This window comes from Callorhinchus milii, unplaced genomic scaffold, assembly GCF_018977255.1.
Source record: "Callorhinchus milii isolate IMCB2004 unplaced genomic scaffold, IMCB_Cmil_1.0 Scaffold2, whole genome shotgun sequence".
NCBI classification, from domain to species: Eukaryota; Metazoa; Chordata; class Chondrichthyes; order Chimaeriformes; family Callorhinchidae; genus Callorhinchus; species Callorhinchus milii.
The window spans coordinates 69,356,162-69,380,664 of NW_024704743.1; the positions used below are offsets into that span (position 1 = coordinate 69,356,162).

General features: G+C 39.4%; 1 protein-coding gene across 4 annotated transcripts in view; it reads right to left on the minus strand.

Annotated features, from left to right (window-relative positions):
* The window catches only part of ankrd28b (ankyrin repeat domain 28b), a 96,936-nt gene that overhangs the window by 60,081 nt on the left and 12,352 nt on the right, over nucleotides 1–24,503 (minus strand). For 3 of the 4 annotated variants that reach the window (XM_042346699.1, XM_042346684.1, XM_042346710.1), the window contains exon 2: nucleotides 12,081–12,164. In XM_042346699.1, the coding sequence (XP_042202633.1) occupies nucleotides 12,081–12,164 (84 nt within the window). Of the gene's footprint in view, nucleotides 1–12,080; nucleotides 12,165–12,673; nucleotides 12,812–24,503 lie in introns of those variants that run through there. The other variant, XM_007897606.2, reaches the window with a different exon arrangement.

Consider the following 24,503-nt stretch of genomic DNA (forward strand, 5'->3'; position numbering starts at 1 on the left):
TTTCTCCTATCATTTTGTGTGCCACTATCAATGCTCGTCTTAAGAGTGCAGTGCAAGCACCCACGTATAACTCAAACTGCTCCTAAGGTTCCTACCAGTTGCATCAGCAAGTCACCACACCCCACTACAAATATATTCCCACCCTTTGAGAAAGTCATTCCTTCAAGGGCACAACTAAGATGAGGAAGTACAAAGTTCACTATTCTGACAGCTTTATTCTATCCTCAACTGCGTGATAAGAGATAACGTTGTCCCTTATTTGTGTAAATATACAAAACATTTTACTCATGCGGTATATTATGCCAAAGGCAGTTTGACCAGCAAAGCAGCTTGCAATACCAATTTTAATAATAATCCTTACATTGGGTATAACGCCTTTCACGTCACGAGAAACGCCCAAAACAGCCCACAGGATATACTGTAAAGTAGAGGCTGTTTTACAGGCGAACATTTACAGATTTAATGCTCAATTCACTATTATTTAGCCTTCTTAACATCCAATACAATAAACAATAGATTGCTCATTGATTTCATTGAATGTATATTAAATTGCAAGTGTATATATAATAATTCTTGCATCTGCCTTTCACGTCACGAGGCTTCACAGAATATACTGTAAAGAGTAGCGACTAATTGTCGGCAAACACAACAGAAAAATTTGCACAGCAATGACCCACAAACAGCTACAAAGTGAATGTCCAATTTTACTTGGGGATTGTTGATCAATGATACTGGAAGAAAGTCCCAGCTGTTTGAGAACACAGAACCTTTAAAATACACAATTCTTTATAATTTATTGTTTTTTTTTAAAAAAGGACGACAAATACAACAACTTGCATTTATATAGTGCCTTTTTTTAGCAACTTTTTAAGACTGTAAAATTATATTTAAAAGGAGTGAAAATACTGCAACTACTAAATGCCAACAATCAGCCGAACAGAAGGAGTAAGCAGAAGAGTTGGAGAATATCACAAAGATTCGAAGGTTCTCTTGGGATGAGCCATTAAACCAAGGCCCCACCTGCCTGTTCAAGTAGAAGTTAAATATCTCCTGGCTCTATTCAAAAGAGAAGGCTGTTACTTCCAGTTTCCTGGCCAACATCCTCCAGATAAAATTGGTCATTCACTTCCTGGCTTTTCATGGCATTGCTGTGTGCAAACAGTAAAAATCCTGTGAAGCACTTTGAGACATTCATAAGGCGATGCAAGGATTACTATAATTACAAACAAAAACTGACGTCGCTGGGAACGCTCAAGCAGGCTTCTGCTTTTGTTTCAGATTTCCAGCATCTGCAGTATTTTGCGTTTTGATTATAATTACCAGGTTTGGTTTAAGTTAAGCAGAACACGATCGCACTTACAGTACAGTCCAATATTCACCACAATTCTCAAGGCTCTCACTAATACTCCACCGAATGGGGTATTAGTTGGAACTGAACCGAAAAGGCTGGTTTGAATTTAATTACAGAATAGGAAAAGGTGTGGTACAGTTGAAAGGATATTTGTCGATGCACTTTAGGTACACTTTATGGGAAATTAATTCCATCATACTGCGCCAAAATGATTTACTCAAAAGGTATTTATTTTGAGGATTGTTCACTGACTCATCAATATATGGGAAAAACAAAAACACACATTGGAAAAGTTTGATGTACAAATCTCCCATATAATCTCAGGAAACTCCCAAAAGATTAAAAATACCAGGCTGGAGACTCCAACAATTCACAAAATTTGAAAATAATTTCCTTGTTAAACCACCATTTGTGCCATGAGCTACAGAGTTCATTTCTTTTAGATTACCATTACCCAAAAGGGTTGGCTCAAAGTCAATTTATTAGCTGACAGGAATTAAAGAGGACAAGGGATAATTTTTCGATTAAGTAAGCAATGCTAGATTGAAAGAACTTGAAAGAAGAAAGATAGAACCTTATCACACTGACATCTCAAAGCACTTTACAAAGCACGTGGAGTCCTGTAGCGTATTGGTTGGAGCACTCGCCCTGCAGGCGAGAGGACCTGGGTTTGATTCTTGCGCAGGGCGAAACATTAGGCAAGTTTCCTTACCCCACACAACTCGTCGATTGGTGGATCGCTTTTCTGGGGGTAATAATCCTTTCAAAAAAAAATTTAAAAAACAATTTGGTCATTCACCAACAACAAATTACATTTGTATAGCAGCTTTCATGCAACTGTTTGTGCGACACAGATGTGCGCAATTGGCTGCCGTGTTTCACCCACAAAATAGTCAATTCATTTTACAGTTAATTCTGTGAAGCACTTTGGGTGAGATAACTTGACCTGATATGGCACTATATTAAATGCAAGGATTATTATTACTATTTACAGGAATACCATCAAGTGTAGTGACATTCTTTTGAGACAATCGCAGCAGCAGTTTTGTGCACAGCAAAATCCCACAAACAGCACTTGGGTTAGACGTTAATGACCATCATTACTCTATTCTAGGACTGACACAGGTTTGACTAACTATCTGCCTTTCTGACATCAAGCTTTCAGCATTGACCGTCAATAACACCGAGTACTAGCATCTATGTGCCCCTGGCTCTGATTCCATCAACCTCCCCTCGCTGCTAACTCAAGCTGCAGAACGTCTGTGTGCAACCTTGACATTCTATATGATCCGGAGCTAAGCTTCAAATCCTACAACCTATGTCACCAAGACATCCTTCTTCTATCTACAGGGCATTGCCAGATTACATCTTTATTGCATTCCTACTGCTGCAAACCTTTATTTTGATCCTCACTACTTCATAGGATCGAATTTAAGATATTTCCTGGTCTTCATATGCTTTCATGGACTCACATCACCCTCCTTAGCAGGTTTCCCGAGACCTTACATTATAGTTCGAATTGTCCATACTCCATCAGTGGCCAAGCTTTCAGCCACTATTCTCCTCTGCAACACTCTTTGAAAATCATTTTGCTTTGCTAACTTTCTCTCTGCCTTCAAAAACCTCTGACGATGCCTTTGGCCAATATGTTTAATGTCTTTTTTCCCACATTACAAGTGATTTGAGACACTCTTATCTGAGAGGCAATACTTAAAATTGTAGCAGTTGTTTGCGGGCCAGTGCGTAATGCCCACTTCAACTCATTACTTGCATCAACTCCATAAAAATGTAGCCTGGTCGAATTCAAGATCCAATTCATCCTCACCTACAAGGCCATTCACGGCCTCGCTCCCTCCTACCTCTCCGACCTACTATCCCCCTACCTACCTGCCCGTACCCTCCGTTCCTCTGGCTCCGGTCTGCTCCACATCCCCCGCCCCAACCGCCCTACCATCGGTGGCCGGGCCTTCAGCCTCTCAGCCCCGAGGCTCTGGAACTCTATCCCCCAGTGCCTTCGCCGCCTCCTCCCTTTCCTCCTTCAAGGCCGGTCTCAAGACCTTTCTCTTTGACCGAGCCTTCAGCTCCCCTCTCGACTCTCTACCCCCTCCTCACTCCCTCCCTTCTCTCCGCTCACCCTGACCATTTCCCCCTCCTCGGGTCCTGACCCAACTGTACAGCGCCTTGGGACGTCCTCCCGGCGTAAAAGGCGCTCTATAAATGAAATCTTGTTGTTGTTGTTGAGATAATATCAAATAAACTCCAATCTAACGTCTGATGTAAACATAATGCCATAGAAACTGATCCACATTACATACCTACAGTTGCGTAATCAGCAGCAATGAACCAGAACAAACTGATCAATTTTTCTTGGTCATATTATTCAAGCGATACATGCAATTCAGTTTTATTTATTATTTATCACCCATTACTCCCAACCTTGCCATGCATCATTGGCTCCCTATCCCCCTGAGGAGTAACTTTAAGTTTCTGCCCTCTTTACCGCCAGTCTGCTCCTTGTTCTATCATCTCATCAACCATGAGCAAGTCTTTAACCGCCTGATCTTTGGAACTCTCTTCCTAAATCCCTCCAGTTTGCACCCTCCTTATCTGCTCTCAAAACTTATCTGAAAACTTTTCTCTTTTGATTACCCATTCAGTTATCTCCTTCCAAACCCCTCCCACCCCAAAATCACCGTGTGTGCATTTCAGGCTCTTCCTGCTCATCCCCTTGCTCACCATTGACTTCATTATTGCTCTAATTGTTTTAATTATTTATTTTCCCTTCAATTCTTTGCCTTCCAACAATACAATCAATCATCAATACAATCAATCATCATGTACTTGTGTCAGACTGAAGTACACCACAAACAACAAATATCAATGTTTATCATTTGAATCGAATCCAGTCAAAGCTAATTATGAATAATCCTACTAACAAGAGTCCATTGTAATTTTTTTTCCAGCTGTGTCCCAGAAACAGCAATGGAGTGAATGACCAATTTAATTTGGATAATTGTTGATGAGGACACCAGGAAAAACTCCCTTCTCTTTTTGAACAGTGTTGTTAATAATAATAAATGGTCACTTCAAACCACGACTGTTTGTGGGACAGTGCTGTGCACAATTGGCTGCCGCATTTCAGCTACAAATATACAGTCAATTCACTTTACAGTCTATTCTGTGAAGAGCTTTGAGACGTCTAGAAGACGTGAAAACCGCTGTATCAAATGCAAGGATTATTATTATTATTATTAATGTTCGCCTGAACAAGCAAAAGGGACCTCGGTTTATCTGAAGGATGGCACCTCTGACATTGGAGCACATCCAACACTGCAGTGGAGTGTCAGTAAAGACCAAGGGCTCTCAAACGTTATTATAGAGAGCCACTCTAACCTGAGAAAAAAAACATTTGTATAGCACCTTACAAGGAGGACGTCCCAGGGCGCTGAATTCAGGCCTCCCCATAATTTACTAAGACAACACAAAGAACTAAAAATACCATACTTTGCAAGAAAATGAGTAATAAATCGACATGGGGTCAACTGAGCCCCACCCCATGGAGCATGCCACAGTTCAGGTGACTCTGCGATTGGTTGCCATACACATCAATCAGAGTGACTGTCCGAACCTCCCCCACCCTCCTTGCATTCCAATTGATGACCTGATTCGGCCGGCCATTAGTCCACACCCGTCAATCAACCTGCATGCTGCTCTACCCCCACCCACCATTGGCAAAGGGATTGCTGTGTTAGGCAGCATCATCGTGGGGTTATTGGGAGAAGCGCTATTGCAGGATTTGGTTGTCTAGGAGTGGTAATGCTGAGACAGGGGACAGTCCTGCAAAACCCAGACTGTTGGGAGGTATGCAGCTGGCACCTTTCCTGGCAAATGCCATGCCTCCCCAGGGAGGCCCTCTCCATATTTTGAGAACCTCTAGCATAGACAAAAGGGATTCCAGGGGTCGATTTGGGGCTTGAACCTATAACCTTCTGCCTCAAAGGCAAGAGTGCTACTAACTGAGTCAGACTGACTCACAAAACTGAACCGTGGACTCAAGTTATGTTTTTTTAAACATACAAGAAAGTCTTATTTTGGGAGACGCACAAAAATGAGAAAAGCTGTATCTTGCAACCCAACAAGGGGAGTCAGACAAAAGTTTCCCTTGAAATGACACCATGATTTTGGCAATCCAAAACTACTCTTTACTGTCTTCTTGAAGCCTTTAATCACATCATGCTTAATTTGACAGCTAGACTATTTGTATAGGAATGAGAAGAGGAAACCCGATAAACCCCTTTCCTTTTTTACATTCAGAGATGACGTTGTACTCAAGATGGCCAAGTTAAGGTTCATCTTATCCGTCATTTGGGACATACCACCTGCTCACTGTCGTCATTTTGCTTGGGATGCAATCCTTTGTCAGTCCACTGCATACCAGGGTTGTCATCTGATGGCTATACAATTTCAAATGTGTAAATTTGTTTCGCAAAGCACTGGACAGAAGACTGGCTTGAATCAGTTCCACAAAAATAAGCTACCAAATGGCTCCATAGACCATATCCATGGTACAAAGATAATTCTTCATTCAACAGTTTTGGCCCAGATGCCATGCATTATGATGCAGCACATGAGCCTTTCAACCCACAAGAGAGGCTTTTTCAAAGGTGCATTAAATACACTGGTTAGCAGAGAGTTGTACATGCGCAAATCTCTTCAGCCACAAGCAAGAGCCAATGGGAGAAGGTAATATAATTCCAGCTCCCTGTTCCAAAACACTTCCAGCTGAATAAAACAGGTGTTCGTCACTTTGAAGACTAACAGTGCCAAATAGTACTCGATGTTCCAACTGCTGACATTCCTAAGGTTATGTGCAAGAATCCAAAAGGCATTGAAAAGAGTAAAATCAAGTATGTCAAGTATGTTCTGATTTGACTCAATTTGACTGCAACTGGTCAGTGGTACCAGAGCGGATATCGATACAGTTCTGTCCTAGACCGGAATTAATAGATGTTCAAATCAGTCTGTTTACTTGAAGAATGAGAATCAATTGCAATTCAAAGCTGCACTGACCACAACTGCTGTCCCCATTGTGGGGATTTGAAATAGTGAATATTTTTGACTTGTGCCATCTTATTACAAAAATATTCATATTTACACAGCAGATACATTTTAATTTTGCTTTGTGCACCTTTGATTCAACTGAAAATGACAGAAAACTAAACAAAAATCTTAGAGGCATAAGTATACAAAGCATGTACTTTGCTACACCACTTATAATGGAATACAATAAAAGGTCTCTCATTTTACTTCAGTTAAAATTCTTTAAATAGCCCAATTCTTAGTTCATCCTTCTCCAATTAAAATATTAAAAGTTTTGTAGTTTTCAGGAATTCTATTTTACAAAATGTATATGTGTAATAATAAAGAGCACTGCCTTTTTGATTGGTGTGGAATGAAGCTGCTGAATGCCCAATGGCTCAGTGACATTTATTCATTAAGTATGCAACTGTATACATATGATAGATTCCAGTCGGATTGCTAGTTATACAGAATTATAGATTCAGTGTGGGATACAGTAAATACATTACAATTGCTGTTTGTTTCAGCACTTAGTTTAATGATCAACCAAAGTTCCTACTTCTGAAGGTCACAAGATTGGTTTAGCTGAAGAAGGCCCTTTGGCCCATCTGATCTTATCCTTCCAGAAAACCCACCCATTCTCCTCCCCTCACAGCATCAAGCTGTTTTTTTAATAAAATGAGTCCTGGGTCCTGGCCTTAATTTCCCTTCCTGCCAGTAACCTGTTACAATCATTACTTGTAACGCTCCAGGACACTACCCCGCGTGAAGGGCCCTATATAAATATAAACTGCTGCTGTTGTATTACCTACCTTCTGAGTAAAACGTCCTGTGATCTGACTTGAAATTTCCCTTTGCAACTCTGAAGCTATGTACTGTTTTCTATGGACTGCTATCCAATGGTCCCTTGCTAAAGGTACACGTGTGCAGTTACTGAAAGATGCAATTGTCTAGAGATTCTGATACCTCTCTTTATGCCACATTTAAATAACCTGTTAATAATAACCATCTAGGCTCACACAATGAATAACACCATTTTGACAAGATACTGGAAGGTAACAAACATCTGTGGACTCATATGCCCACAGGAAAACTAGAGCTCATATCATTTTCAGAAGAGGATAGACAATAACAAGAAAAGGCAATGCATAAGAATATCATAATAGTATATTTTGAACATTGAATGCAATTGGACAATTAGGCAAGAGACGATAGTCTTTTCCAGTTCTGTATGTTCTTTGGCTTCTAAATAATGTTGACTGATCATTTCTACAAATGATCTTTCATCAAGGTATCAGCATTTACTGTGCTGTGACTATTTCTATGAAAGTTTACAATTGTAGTCTTTTCACTTCTCAACAATTGTACAAAAGCAATGTCCAATTTTTTTCCATCATATTTAGGATACATTCACTGCCCAGTCGCTCATCCATTTGGTTGTACCAAACAAAAGCATTCCAAAATAAATCACTGTGATTAAATGTGCCTTTACAGCCCAACTCAACTACAGTGCTATCTTCACAAGCTCAGTTTGCAATACAGTGGATTACTGTTCTGCTGCCATAGAACTTTCCACTCTCGGAAACACTGGCCTGCAGAGAGAGAGAGTACAACAAAGAGCTCAAGTGTCATTTGTTTAATGCTCTTGTTCACATTCATTCTATGCAGCACAATTACTGATAGTCATGGAATCTAACCAAACCCTTACATGTCTTCAGGCTGCCCACATCAGTCCATGGGGTTTACTGCTGTGTAGTGTTTTAAAATTCACAATTTCTCATTCTAATTATAAAACAAAAAGGTTACCTGTACAAAGATAAACACCTGCCTTTTTGGGAAGAGGAAAACTGACATCAACATCCAGTTTTCTTGTCCATTGAAATCACACAATCGTGGACAGAGAGGTCACGTGATAATGCAGTGTGTAAGATATATTCTGCCATCGGGGTTTCAGTCTGTTTCCCTGAACTCAAATGCATTCAACCCAGGTGACGCATTTGGACACGCATAGAAAGATGGGATTCAATTTCATACCAGTGATTCCCCACATTGATAAAATTCTGGCTTCAGTTGCGGCAAATGCAAAGCGTCAAGCAAGGTGCTTCCTGATGGACAGGGAGAAAGAAAGCTCAGCCATTTCCACTGTAATTCAAATCAACGCTCTTCCAAGTAGCAGGTCTCATGTTGTACAAGGAAGAAAGAGAAAATAGTTATGAGACCTACTTCCTAATAAATAACTAAATAAAAAAAATAAAAAGGTCAACCATGGGAAAAGAGCAGTGAAAGTCCAGGAACATTTCAGGCAATTTTATTCAGGATATTTTGCCCTTAACTGAGCTTATGGTATTGGCTTGAACATATATGGGTCTCCCTTGTTAACCTGTTCATTATTTTTTTGTACAAGTAACCAACTCATACGCAGTTGTCAGCAATGTGACCTTCCATCAAGTGCAGGAAGGAGTGTCCGCAACAAAGCCAACTACGCAAATCCAAACTGATTCACTGCAAACTATTTTAAGCTAATAAAGGTAAAACAGGAAAAACATTCTTCAAAGCTGAGAATGTCATGATGATTAAGAAAGCTCAGGAAATTTATAATAGTGAGGTTAAATCTTGACTGAATAAAAATTCTACGTACAGAAAAATTGTGTCTAATACCTTGAACTTAAAAAAAATCCTCCAGTGGCTATGCGGATAAATGTGTCACATGATGTACTTCATACATTGAAAAGGTCCTAATTTGAATGTCGATTTTGGAATGGCAATAGAAACATTATAATTGTCTTAATATGACTGGTATTAAGAAGAAGCAGAGGGAGAAAGGGCTGGGTATCTGTTCTCGTTGGTATCCAGTTTCCTTGCTGAAAATACATCTATGAAAAGCAAACCACAGAATTGAACTTGTGTGAAACCCCATGGCCAAATAGTTTGCCAACACAGTTGCTTAAGATCACACAAAGAATGGCAACGTAAGCAAAACACAGGGGATCAGCACCTTTGGAAAAGAAGATTAGAGAAGAAAAACAAAGATTTGTAATTCAAAAGCCCCATGACCCATAATAGCACCTTGCAAGTCTGGCTGTAAATAGTATTCTCATCTACCTCTGGACTCTGGGACGCTGCCCTGCATGAGGAGTGCTACATAAATGTAAGTTGTTGTTGTTGTTCTAGTTATTTAAGTTTGGCTGGCTCACTCAGACCTACCTCTTTAACTATACCTAGTCACCTCTCTCCCTCCTTGCTCGGCGACAAACCCCACTACTGTACAGTGCTCAGATGCTATTCTGGCTGGATGGATCTATAAAAATGCAAGCTGTTGTCAACGTTCTAGTCATTTGAGTCTGGATGGCACACTCACCAGTTCCAATAAATGTCTATGCTGCATAAATTTGTGAAATTCTTCATATTATTCATAACACATGAACTATTGAGATATTTGGCATAATATATAAAACCGTGTGGAACCACTCAATTGAAACAAAGCAAGAAGGTTAAAAGCCATAAAATATAACTGCAAAGAAGAAATATTCTGAATATTCACATCCAAGGGATAAATCACTCAAGTATTTTTTAAGGGAATGTTATTTGAACGTATTCCCAGGCGTAAATATTACTCACATTGGAAAAAATCTAGGGATTAACCTGAGCAGTTTATTCAAGCACTGAAATGATTTGAGTTTTATACCGAGATCAATTCTAAATTTAATCACTCCGCCTCGCCCCTTCCTTAGCCTCCTCCAAGTCCTGCCTCAAGACCATCCTCTTCGACCATGCCATCGGCCATCCCCCTTTCCCTCCCCTCCCTTCTCCCCCCCTGACCCCATCTCGGATCTGAAGTGCTGCACACTATCCAGGCGCTATACAAATGTAATCTTGTTGTTGTTGTAATGCATACAATCTCACGCACATCGATGCCATGACCCGCTCTGCCTTCCCCCATTTCCACAACATTGCCCGAATCCGCCACCACCTCACCAAAACCCTCATACGTGCCTTCATTATAACCAGGCTCGACTATGCCAATGCCCTGCTTGTCGGCCTTCCAAACTCTTCCTCGACAAGCTGCAGATCATCCAGAACTCTGCAGCTCATGTCTTCTCCAGCATCAGGCTTCGTGACCCCATCACAATTACCCTTGCCAAGCTCCTCAGAGGATCGAGTTCAAAATTTTCATCCTCACCTTCAAGGCACTCCATGGCCTTGCCCCCTCCTTCCTCAAAGACCTGCTAAGCCCTTATCAACCTGTCCACTCCCTCCACTCTGCAGGTTCCGGCCTGTTCCTTGTCCCCCACCCGGCCCACCTCACCATCGGCGGTCAGGCCTTCAGCCTCTTTGTCCTCACCCTCTGAAACTCCATCCCACATTCCCTTCAACTTGCCTCCCACAAGGCACGCCTCAAGACGCATCTCTTCGACCGTGTCTTTGGCCACTCTCCTTCCCTCTCTGCCCTTCATCCCTCCTGGTTCCCCCCCACTCGAGTCCTAATCCCTGACTGTTAAGCGCCTTGGGACGTCCTCCTGACGTGAAAGGCACTTTACAAATGTAGTTCTGTATTGTATTTATACTTCAAAATGAACATACAAACACACAAAATAATGAAGCTAGATTAATTACGTCTCTGAACATGTGATTTAAAATTTTTCTGAAAGAGATTAGTTAAAGGCATGCAATCTGGAACTGAACCCATTTTAATTTTACAATCGCTTCAAAGTATTAAGTATCTCAAAAGCACAGCTTCATTCTCCAAAGGTTTTAAACAGAAAATGTTCTCTTTAATGAAAAGTACATACAAGGCATTTAGAAATAAATAAAAATCAAGCCTGCAGAATACTTCTGCACTTGATCAAAATCACTGCGCTCATGGTTCTACAGCATATGGCAAGTACATTAGCTGTAGAATATTCGGTACATTTCCAGACACTAGATTTTATCAAAGGAATAACTTCTTCCTTTTCTACATAATAAACAAGTGAATAGAATGAAAAAATGCAGTGCTCCACTGACAAAAATTAAACAGCACAAATTAAAGTGCAGGTTTTAAAACAAGATGTTTGTTAGCTTGCTTCAATCTCCTATATGCCCAACATAAAGAAATATACCTGTTTAACAAAGTTAAACCGACTAGTTTTGACCTCAAACATACCTAGATTTTTAAGTAGATATTTTCCCCCAACGTTTAAAATAATTTTACGTAATTTCATTGGAATAACCTTCAGAAGAGCCAGAGGTATGTCCTCCAAATTCCTTGCCTACTTGGGTGGCTGGGGATGGGTGAAAAACAAAGTGCCTCCCCAGATGGCCTGATAGAGATCAATAACTCAAATCAGGAATACCTCCTGTGAACTGGAACAACCCAATAAAACCACCTGAAAATTAAAACTGCAACATGAAAATAAAACAAAGGGAGATTTCAGATTCCATTGCATATATAATACCTATAGGATGGTGAAGAGTTTGCAGCAGAATTTCTGCAAAAATTATGCCTTAATTAACCACCTTGGGAACATGACTGATATTTGAAACAAAAATTAATGTAGGATTTAAGATCTCGTTTCTGAAAGTTCAAATAAGCAAAAGTAACTAAATGGCAATTGAAGGAGTCCAGCACACACTTTAATGGCATTAAATAAAAGCAGATTCTGCTCTTTACCTGTACATTAACATCTTCTTTCTTGAAAATTAGGGATCGGACTTCATCTGGATCTCCATTAAAAATAGCTTGAACCAGTGGTGGCTGTAACATACAAAGAAAGCTAAAGTCAACATTAAACATGTAAAGGAAACCCTCACCATCCGGCTCTGACATCACTAATTGATATCTGTGTTACATACAGCAAACACGACTGTAATTGTACATAAGGATTCTACATACATAAATCCAGATTTGTAAGACTGCAATTATACACACAGCATTCAAACCAAATATCTAAACTTCATTGCGAAATTTGATACAATATAGTGTCAATTTCTTTAGCCTGAGGAGAGATCACTAGAAAAATCAGAGTTTTCAATACTGCATTCATTCACAAAACTGAATACAACCATCTTTCCAGTTTATGTAATTTGACTACTAAACCTTGAAGATTAAAATCCTGGGGCCTCAATTTTTCCTCTCTGCAAATTTTTTTCTGCCCTTCCATAAACAGATCAAGAAAACAATCCATATTTGGATGCACACAGTTGACTAGTCAAATGGATAGAGCAAATATGTCAATACTTTTAGACAAGCTGAAATATGCTCACCCTTCCATCCTCAGGCGAACGGGACTTTGACATGGGTTGAGAAAAATGCTCATACTTTTCCCAAGATTTTTTAGAAGTAAAAGTGGGAGAGTCATCATCCACCTCCTCCAGAACAACAATACACACTCGACTCATCCGATCCCGTTAACACACAAATGTTATAATCTTCTTTATTCACAGGGACCGTACCTGCACTGCCGTCACAGATCCTATTGCGTTACTAAGAGCAGTTTCCTAGGTTGGAGAGTATACACTGCTCTTATCCATAATCCGCATGCAGAAATGGCTTATAGTCCACTATAAACACGTTTAGCTCCGGTGCTAACACATGTGCTGATTATGTTGAACTGATTTCTTATTTGAGAGTAACCCCAATGCAGCACTGCTGTTGTTATGGGTGACACAACACCATTCTTTAAATAGTAAAGCAAATCATGTGGTTTAGACCGTCAGTGAATTAAGAAGGCACAGAAGCCCAGCAGCTTTCTGTAACAGACACTGAAGAATGTTTTCCCTCTGTACAGTCGGTTCTCATCATGCCAGACCAAAGCTGTATCCAGAAGCGACTGCAAACCAATCTCTTGTGAAAGGATTCACTTAATGAACTCCTGTGGTACGATTGAACATAGGCCACATGGGAGAAATAATCCTTGCTGCAATAAGGTGGAAAACACAAGCGTGACCCAGAAACAGATGAGGACACTTACTCAGTCAGCGATGGTGCCTGTGCTGAGCAGTCACTTTTCTCCGGCAGTTACACTGCAGGATCTCCAATGTGAAACGCAATGAGCTGAAAAGATGCTGCCTGGTGTGTTTGTATAGCACTGAATAAGCAACAAGGACAATGCAGAAATGTTCTGAATGTACACTTTGTTGAGCAAGCAGCACATAAACAGTTTCGTTTTGTCACAATTTACAGGAAAGCAGCATTCATTTTCAACATGGTAATTGCAGAGGAGAGGAAAAACAGCTCTGACTATGGTATTTTCCTCATGTACTTCACGTCAAGCTTCTGTCAGGCTGCCAGTTCAACGGCTGTGCTTCATTATCCATTAATTGCAAGTTCCAGCTTTATGCAATGCATTTACTTCAAAAATCTTTGCTTTTTTCCCAAAGCCCACAACAGGAATTGGTTGATACAGTAAAAAACATCAAGCACGCATGAATGGCACAAACAAAACGGCAGATCTGTAGGTTGAAACGCATTTCAACATTGCCGTACAAATCCCAGATGGAGCAGTAGCAGAATTCTGGTAGCTGCCTCTCTTTCGCAGTGCTCTCTGGCCTCCTTTTCCACTTCAACTGTGTATGCCAGAGCTGTGAATAATCACCAATCTGACCAGTAAGACAGCTTCATAGCAGATAGCTGCAATTTAACAAATTTCCGTTGGAAGACGCACAGAAATGTGGCTCACTAACTGGCTGACTAACCCTGCTGTAGTGAGAACCTAACAATAAAAGCAATTTACATTTATTTCCAGGATAAAAATAACTAGTTATAGTGTTCATTCTTCCTTATGGTCCCCAGAAGTGCAATCATACCAAAACAGAACCCGACTGCAATAGCCAGGTTATTTCAAACAGTTAATATTGCTCACAGAAATACCAGAACAAAGCTCCAATGATTCTGTAAAAGAGCAACGTCTGAAGCTACAAATGGATCAGAAATGCTTTACAGTATTTCCTGCAGCCACAAAAAAGGACTAAATACAGACAACTAAACTTACAAGCAATTTTTAAACACAGTAAAATTTCATCCTGCATATTCATACTTGTTTTTAATGTGATCCATGGAAGGAAAAACAAAACATTTTTTAAAAAATGGATTTATCATAAAGATTTCTAACTTTTTGAAATAGCAGCTAGCATCAGAAGTGCTGGTAAAAAAGTGCAATGAAATGTCATCTTGTTTCTTTTTTTTTAAAAATCACAAATTACCTACCTAAAAAGATCTAAAATGCCTCTTTACCAGTCTTCAGATCGCACCGGAAGATCTTCCTCTTTGACCGTACCAAAGTCACCTCCACTCTCTCACTGACTCAGTATCAGGCTCCGCCACTGTTAAATGGTCCAAAATGCTACCCCATGTAAAGTGCACTACATAAATGAAAGTTATTGTTGTTGATGGTTATATACTCTAAATGATTCAGCTTCAGAAAGAAAATCATCTATATTCATCTGAAATTCAGACTTGCTACTCTTACTGCACAAATTTGATAACTTCAAATTGGTATCCAGGTCAATAAGTGCTTTGTGTCTCTATCTAATAGAAACTGGGTTCAGGTTATCCAAACTCATTATTTAGAGGATTCATAGCAAAAATCTCATCAATGTGAGATGAGTTGAAAAGGATAGTGTGATAACCCACTGGAATCAAGTTGAGAAAGTAATGCAATTAAACCAGGGGGTCAACAGTGTTAGAGGAAGGAGGAAAGATAACGAACAACACAAACCAAAACAAGAGGTTATAATTTGTGATTTGCATTTCCTGTTTCAGCAGACTTGACGAAGATATGAGACAGCAGTTTTGAATTCTAACTCCAGATGATAGCCCTGGAGCTCATTATAAAGAACGTTTAAATTTGCAACAGAACTTGAAATAATAAGCCATTCAAAGACACCAGCACCCATTCCAAATAGTTCAAATTGCCACCTACTGCTTAACACACTCACTTCTGGGAAATATTCTCAGTCTTTTTAAAGTGACTGTAAATTGTGATGGTAAATTGTGATGCCCCAAATCAATTCCGTACATTGAGCAGCTCAGAGAAAGAAAGCCACCATTCTCTCTTCATTTCAAATATCTTAAAACATGTACCACCCATTTCTAGAATCGTGACTCATTCTTAATAAAGTTAGACAGAGAATGAGTCACAGAAGGAATCAACCAGTCACTGGAATGTATACATTTGTTCTAACCCAAAGGAAAATTGAAACGATCTCCATGACAACTTATTTATAACCATTATTCTGGCACCACTGAAGCAGGATCGCCCAGATATTTTTTTAAGAAAGTCAGCCGGATGTGACATACACAGATTCCCATCACCTTCCTTAAGATATCCAAACCAAACAGAGTTCTATGCATCTCACCTATACATGGCAATTCCCGACATATGTATTGGAATCTCTCTCCCTGGAGACATGTATCCTGCTTACTTAATTCTGAAAGTATTAGGCACAAGTTGACAAGAGCTGAGGCTTGGGGAGCCCATGGTTTGCATTGGGGTATTGCTGGAGACCAACCAGCCAAAACTGCATAGCTTGTCATTGAGACCACTGTCTGGCAAGCTTTCCTGCTGCTTGTCCAGCTCGGACCATCTTGGATGTTACTGTTCAGCTAATGATGCAATTCACATAAACAATAGCTGCAACATTTTACAGAAACTGCCAACTTTCTTATCTCATTGAATTCTCTAACAAGTGAGACACTGACATCTGTAGTATATAAAAGGACTTAAAGATTCACTGAGAAAGCACAGCTGATAACCTCAACCACGGAAAGGTAAGAATATTTTAAATCTTGGAAATTGTGAGATAGAAGCATTTGCAGGACTAATATAATGCTGATTTTTAAACAGACAAAAAATGTCAATTAAATTCTGCTTTTGGGAAATCAGTGGCAACTATATTTCACATGGATTAACAAGCAAAGCTGGTAATGTGGTGCTGGTTTCACAATGGTTAAGCTACCACTGCAGATTACAGCAAGTTGCAGTTTTCTTCAGAAGTCATTTGTGCAATAAATAGCCACGTCAGTCACTTCTTGCACAGAGTAGACTGCTAGATCATATTTTAGAAGTACCTCAGAAGTACTTGTTGAGAAGTCGCTTTCATATCTACAACCAATTACACAATGAAAATGAACAGTAAATATGTCAAACAATTTGAAATAGTCAACTGGCAGGCACAAGTAACAGTGTTGTTCAATGGAGTAGTGTGACAGACTAAAACACAGAACCCTGCTTAGATTTTGGCCAGGCGGGGCAAGAGCTAAACACAGCTTGGTGTTTTACTATGTGGGGAAAAAGGTCTATTTTGAGAAGACGTGCCATGATGCAATCACACACAATCTAGTTTTACAACTCTATTTGTAGAGGGATGTGTTCACCCATGAGAGATGAGAGAGTGAGTGTTATGGGGGGCAGGGGGCGGGGGGGGGGGGGGGGGGGGAAGAAACAAGGAGACAATGAAGAAAAATTATTGGATTTTATAAATTCAGAATATATTGAAAAAAGGCCTCTAACAATATATACAGTAAAACAAGGCAAGGTTATCAACCCAGCTGCTTGCTTCGCGCAGCCAGGCACTGGCTGCTTCATGCCATATCCGTTCCATCATTGACGGTTGGGCTTTCAGTTCCACTCGGTTAGAGCAAGAGACCTGGGTTCAAATCCCAGCAGGATGAAAGCTTGGGCAAATTTCCTTACTCTACACGCCTGATAATTCCTCAAAAAATTGGTCACTTTTAATAGTTTGTAGGAAACTGCTGTGCGCATTCGGCTGCCGCGTTTCACCCACAAAAATAGTCAATTCACTTTACAGTATATTCTGTGCAGCGCTTTGAGATGTCTAGAAGATGTGAAAAGCGCTATATCCAATGCAAGGATTATTATTTTTATTACTCTCTTGAATTCTATCTCTGATTCGCCTCCTCCCCCACCTCTTTCAAAGTTGGTCTTGAGACCTTACTCTTTGACTGCACCTTCGGTCATCTTTCTTCTCCCCAACCCCTTGATCCCACCCTCAGGTCAGACTGTCCAAGGACTATCATACAGTTTGGAACGTCCTATCGCCCTGAATGGCACTATATAAAAATAAACTTGCATTTGTATTTATACAACAGCTTTCGAGTAGGGCAACATCTCAAAACACAGGACAAAGATGGCGTGAGATGTCGAGGAAGGGGATACGTAGGCAGTCGCTGGCACAGTTGAAGATGAATGTTTTAAGGTGAAATTTAAGACAGATATTGAGGGGACCAGATAGAGGCCTTGAGGAAGGGAGTTCCGGAGGTCAGGACCATAGAATTGGAAAGGTTAGCCAAACCAAAACAAGACATTTGAAAGGAATCAAGCATCTAACAGTAAGATACCAATAGATGATTGTGCAAACTCCTAAATCTATTCAATGGGCTAAATCTATGTTAGTTTCAGTACCTTTCTATTTTTGAAACTGGTCAATCCGAATGAATTCCAAAATACATTAGCACAATTTCCTACAAAATTCTTATTGGATTTGCATTCATAGGTCTGATTCATTCACTCTCTTGCCCTGTGTTTTTGATCGAATAATCAAAGAGATTTAATTCCTCTCCTCCTTTGAGTTTTTTGAAATTATTTGAATAAAAATATGTTCTGATTTGGAATGAGCTCTAAAATGCCAATAACTATTATATCACTGTCTCCATCTTATTAAACTTTGGCTAGTTAGTGCTGTATCTATATTAAACCTTTTATGGAGAAATCTGGAAACAACAGTTCTAGAATGATTTCAAATGAAATACAGTAAACTACTGATAAAATAATAATAAAATAATTATTAATTATGTATTTCATTATATATAATTATAACTTGTGACTCCAAAGGAAAAGGGCTCAGTGATGAGTTACATTAAGCTAGAGTTGAGTTATAGGACCATGGAAACTGCTAGATGAAAAAACATCAAGGTCCATTCAGTTTGCCTTCCTTCCACCATCCCGGCAGTCGCATGCACAAGTCATGCCCTGAACTACTTATATATTGTGTCCTAAATTTTATTTCCTAAAAGAAATCTCTAATTTTCATTTGAAAGAACCAATACTTTCTCTTTGCACCACTTCCCTCTGGAGCCTGTTCCATAGATTTACACTCACTTACTGAAATAATGTTTCTGCAGAATTGTTTTGAATTTACCCCCCTTCAATCGCAGGCCTCTAGTTCTACTGTTCGGGAGAAGATGAACTTGTCATGGTCTACATTATCTAGTCCTTTTAGAATCTTAAAACCAGCAATTATATCAGTTATCAGGAGTTTACTGATTTGATTTTTCTGTATTTTGAGAAAAAAACTTTTTTTTTTGAATTTCTATAAAGTCTTGGGTGCTTTAATTGGAAACCATCTTGCTTTAGTGCAACGATGACCTTGTCAGCTAAAATACTGATGGTTAGTTTCAGTTTCTTTCAAGGTAAATAAAATCACAGATCAAACTTTGGAATCAATTGTGTCTAAAGTGTTGATTAGTCCTGGATCATTCCCATTTGCAGTGTTTGTTGGCTACGAGCCTATCATTCATTTAGGAAAATGTGCTGTTTGTTCTAATTGATAGACTTCATCTGTACTATATTGAGAATTGAGGTCTTGTCTTTCAATCAATCTGCTAATCACTTTAGTTAAAACATGAAGATCTGAACAATGTTTTCCCAATTGATTCTTAAAATGCATACAATCAAACTTTTTTTATATACTTGAATAAACTTTACTTTCTGAATAAGTTTATAATAGAAATATATTCTCACATTTATAAAGATGAGTGTTGAATACAGTATGAAAATTGGGAAGTTATATGAGAGTTGTATAATAATAACCCTTGCATTTGATATAGTGCTTTTTCACAACTTCTCAACATCTCTAAGCGCTTCACAGAATAAACTGTAAAGTGAATTGACCGTATATTTGTGGGTGAAATTCAGCAGCCAATTGCACACAGTAGTGTCCCATAAACAGTCGTGGACTGAAAATGACCAATTTATTATTGTTTTGTGTTGGAGGGATTATTATTAGGTGTGTGGAGCAGGGAAACTTGCCCAAGGTTTTGCCCTGTCTGGAATTGAAGCCAGGTCTCGCTTGCAAGGCGAGTGCTCTAACCACTGAGCTACAGGACTAAGGTAAAAGACCATTGTTTTTGCCCTTATTTGTAGCATTGCATTCAATTTTGGGTGTCTTATCACAGGAAGGAGAGGACAGGTTCACTAGAATGATGCTGGGATTTAAAGCTGGCCAAGTTTAATATTTTCTTCTACTTTAGCAGAGAAGATTGAGAGGAAATATGATCTAGATTTTTAATATTGTGATTGGACAAAATTGGATAAATCAAGAGAAATTATTTCCTTTAGTTAAGAAATTGGTGACAAGAGGGCAGTCTCAGAATGGGTGGCAAATTAAGGGATTTTTCTCATTTATAGGATTGTTAAGAGTTTGAGATTAATTGTCTCAAGTGGCTATTGAGGCTAGATCAATGGAATCAATCAAAAAAAAGAACTTGTCAAGCACCCAAACAGTAAACAAATATTAAGGTGTACTAGGAAAGACTGGAAGGTGAGAATAATAATAGTGTATCTTAGAAAACAGGTAGCAGGGAGATGAGACTAAGTGTCCTCCTCCTGTGTGAACATTTCTAATGAACAGGTTAAGCACAAATAGAGTACTCTCATTGAGTTTTATTGAAGTCCTTTAAATGCTGTATTATAACAAATTATTTACAAATCCCTTTGGCCTTTACTTATCAGTCGGTGTTGATAATCATCTCTATACTGAACAGTGACTCAGTATTTCAGTATACTCAGTACATTGGGACATCCTCCCGACATGAAAGGCACTACACAAATGTAATTTTATTGTTGAGTATTTGGAAAGAGATACATAGTTAGCTGGAAAAATCCCGACTTTTCCTTCCCACTAGTCAAACTTCGAGTCAGTCTAAGACGTCACAGTGATTCTGTCGTTGGCATTGAAGTCCAGGTCACATGGAGCTTGTCCTTCGAATGAGTGTAACGCTGTCACAACTAAAGGGTCATCTCACGAGTTTCCTCCTAATCCTTCATTCCCAGGTGATCGTGTTTGCTGTGGCCTGGATGTAAGTTTCTGTGGTTCTCCAGCCTTTGGTTGCATTTTGGATATGATTTTTGTCTCGCTGGTAACCAATTTGGTATTTAACCATTTTCATAATAGAGAATTGATACAAATAGTGTGAAAGACAATAAATGTAATGAACAATCACTTCTACTGCAGTAGCTTTACTTGTGCTGCTAGGATCTGCAACATTCACTTCATAGCTGTTTGTGGGACATTCCTGTGTAGATTGGCTGCCATTTTCACCTACAAAGTAGTCACTACTTTATAGTGTACTAGCTGTACCCATTGCAGCTTCACTTGCATAAGTTCAGGTGTAGTATGTAAAGCTCTGACGTTGGGGTGAGTACGTATACACTCATGATTAATTTTGTATTCAATATTTTTAAAATACCCTTGATTGTTGAAATTTAATATTCAGACCTCTAAAGCATTAGGAAAAAAATATCCTACCAGGTATGCATATGCAGAACAAGGAATTATTGCCATGTCCACAAAAATGTACAATATGAAGTGAACTCTTCTCCCTGTGCCTTTGCACTTGAACAACAACAACAAGATTGCATTTATAGAGCGGCTTTCACGTCGGGAGGACGTCCCAAGGCGCTGGACAGTTGGGTCAGGACCCGAGGAGGGGGGAAATGGTCAGAGTGAGGGGAGGGAAGGGAGCGAGGAGGGAGTAGAGAGTCGAGAGGGGAGGTGAAGGCACGGTTGAAGAGAAAGGTCTTGAGACCGGCCTTGAAGGAGGAAAGGGAGGAAGCAATGCGAAGGCACTGGAGGATGGAGCTCCAGAGCCTCGGGGCCTAGAAACAAACGCGCTTTAACAAACAAGTTAATTTATTCCTTTGTACTAACATCTGACAGTTTTATAGTTAAGTAAAATATATTGCTTCTGTAGGGTGAGTGTTTTTATGCTGAAACAATCATTTTAGTTTAGAGAGAACAGAGAAAGCAGGTCTTCAGCCTCAAGGTCCCCAATACAAGCTTTTCTACCAACAAATAACCTCCTTTAAAAGATGTTTGTTTAAGGATTTATCTCGGCATTTACAATCAAAGCTTGGTTCAGTGGGTAGCATTCTAGTCTCAGAGTCAGAAGGTTGTGGGTTCAAGCCCCACATTGAAACTCGTATAGTCTAGGCTGATATTCCAATGCAGTGCTGAGGACATGTTAAGGTCCATCAGATGAGATGTTAAAGCGTGGTCCTATCCGTGCCTTTTCAGGTCGATCTTAAAGGTGGCACTATTTGAAAAGGGAATTTCTCCTGGTGTCCTGGCTAACAACCTCCAAGTAAAATTGGTCATTCACTTATAGTTCTTTGTTTGGGCTTAGCTATGCACAAATTGGTTGCTGTATTTATCTACAAAATACACAGCCATTCCACTCCTCGGTATTATCATGTGAAGCACTTTTGAGATATCCTCACGACATGAAATAAGCTTTATCAAATGGAAGGATTATTGAATACATGAACTATTTTCAAAGGAAGACATAAAAAAACAAATAAAAAAGACTGAGTTGATATTTTCCAAGCGGTTTCAATATTGCAGCTGAGTACCCACCTATTACATAAGAATGCAGCCTCTTATAAAAGCAGCATGTGCAACTCCATCCTGCCAGCAAATCTCATCTGGCATTTAAGGTCGAATCAAATTTAAAGCAAGATTCTCAGAACACAGCTAACTGATTCATAGACCACAGCAATTTTCCTGGAACAGTGGGAGCACCCACATTCCCAACTACAGGATGCTTGCTGCATCATTCAAACACTTTCACAAGCTTGAGCTTTGGGCATTTCCAAATGAGAGACAAGAGAATCCCTGTCTAGCTACCAGCAATTTGTCCTCACCCCTCCTATTTATACTAGAAGAGCTGGAAAGTCCAAAAATTCCCTTACTCTGATCTGTATTTGAATGCCAAACAAGCTGTTTTTTTTCACAAGGTTATACTTTCTACTTTAGGTGAGTGTGTTCAATCTGGGTGAGAGAACAGAGCAGATGGTGGAAAATTCCCACTTTTATGGGCTTATCCCAAGCGCCATCAAATCAGACCTAAACAAACCTAAACACTGCTAATCATCTCTATACTGAACAGTGACTCAGTATTTCAGTACACTCAGTACCTTGGGATATCCTCCCGATGTGAAAGGCGCTACACAAATGTAATTTTATTGTTGAGTATTTGGAAAGCGATACATAGTTAGCTGGAAAAATCCTGACTTTTCCTCCAAATTTTCTTTCCCACTAGTCAAACTTCAAGTCAGCCTGAGACGCACTATGAAGATAATTTGCACTTTAAAAATAAAACTTATGCTAAACAGAAACTCTTCAGTCAAACAGATTCATAGCAATTCTCTGAACCAAGCATTCCTTAAATAAATTGTGGGAATTGGGCAGCAGCAGCAAAAAAAAACATGGATGCCAAACAGAATGGAAATCTCCCAACACGTTCATGATCGCATTCACCGGTTGTAATTGTCTCAACTTATCCTGCTCTCAAACAGTCAACACATTATCTGACTGACATACATTAGTCCTATTTGGACCATGCAATTATTTTTAGTATTATTATTAACACCAAAGTGCATGCAGCAAAGCTGAAAATATCAACAACTTTTAGATTACAGAAAAATGCAAGGTGCCTATCAGTTCTAAGGTTCTACAAAATAAATCAATGGTCAATAAACTCAGTAACTGCATATATTAGGCTACAAATCAGAAATGAATATGCTCCAACCCCCAATTTGGTAATTGCTCAAATTTGGCAATATTCAGTCTTCATTAATAGATTATACTTATTGGTTCATAAAGTATATTGTACTCCTGGAAGATTGCTCAATACTTTTAGAAATGGTAAGCTCCTCAGACCAATCACATTTAATAAGTGTTTGCAATGAAAGTATTTTTGGAACCATTGGGCATCTTGGTAAGTCACTCTTTTGATAAATGCTCAAAGTAAGTGAAAATGTATAAATCTTCTTGACAGAGTCCTGCCTAATCCATTTTGCATAGTAGCTGAAGCTCCAGACATAAACAGGATGAAGGACTGAAAATCAGTGTTAAGTGAACTAAATCCTGGTTCGGCTTCAAAAAAAATCTAGCTGAGCAAGATTCCACCAAAGAGGAAGGCCATGTCCCCAACCATGGGGCTCTGCCATCAGAAACACACTTGGCAATTAATCAGACCACCAAATTAATTGAATGCTTTCAATGTTGTTTGCAAGTCATTCATGAAACAGCTGAATATGAATCTGGAAAGTTTTCCAAAATGCACTACTTCATTAACAGATGGCCTGCCCTTACACGTGTTAAATATTTAAAAAAAATTCGGTGCTTAAACAAAGCACAGGCTAAATAATGAGTGACAAGCATCAGCAATGCCAAAAAAAAAAAAATTTTCTGCAATGCTTTCAAAGCGTTTCCCCAAAAACAAAGATTGCAGGCTCAAGCCCCATATAGGAGTTTGAGCTCCATCCGGGCTGACTGGAGGGCTGCGGGAACAATGCATTGTCTAATGTCCTTCAGAAGTTATATGTTAAATCAAGATGTTGTCTGCCTATTCAGGTGGACATTAAAGTTCCTAAGGCACAATCTGAAAAGAGACGGGACAAGAATCCTCAGCGACTTCATGGATGTTTGTGGTACATTGCTGTGGGCAAATTGGCTGCCATGTTCAGCTATAAATAGTGACTATAGTCAAAGTGACTATTCTGAGAAAATTTACAAACCATTTTGAGACATTCTTGACCTAATAGGTGCAATAACAAATACAAATATTTAGATGTCAAATGAACATCTAGCAACAATTCTCTGTGGGGTGGATGGAGGGGAAGATGAGCAGTGTTTGTTTGGAACTGAACTTGCTCTAAGGTGACATACACAGTAACTGAATATTGGAATCAAACCAGTCACAATCTGGTTCCTGAGCCAGGTGGGTCTGCAGTCCTTCAAATCACTGCTGATAGACCAGTCAGCCTGGCTGATCGGCAGGACTGAAGCAAAA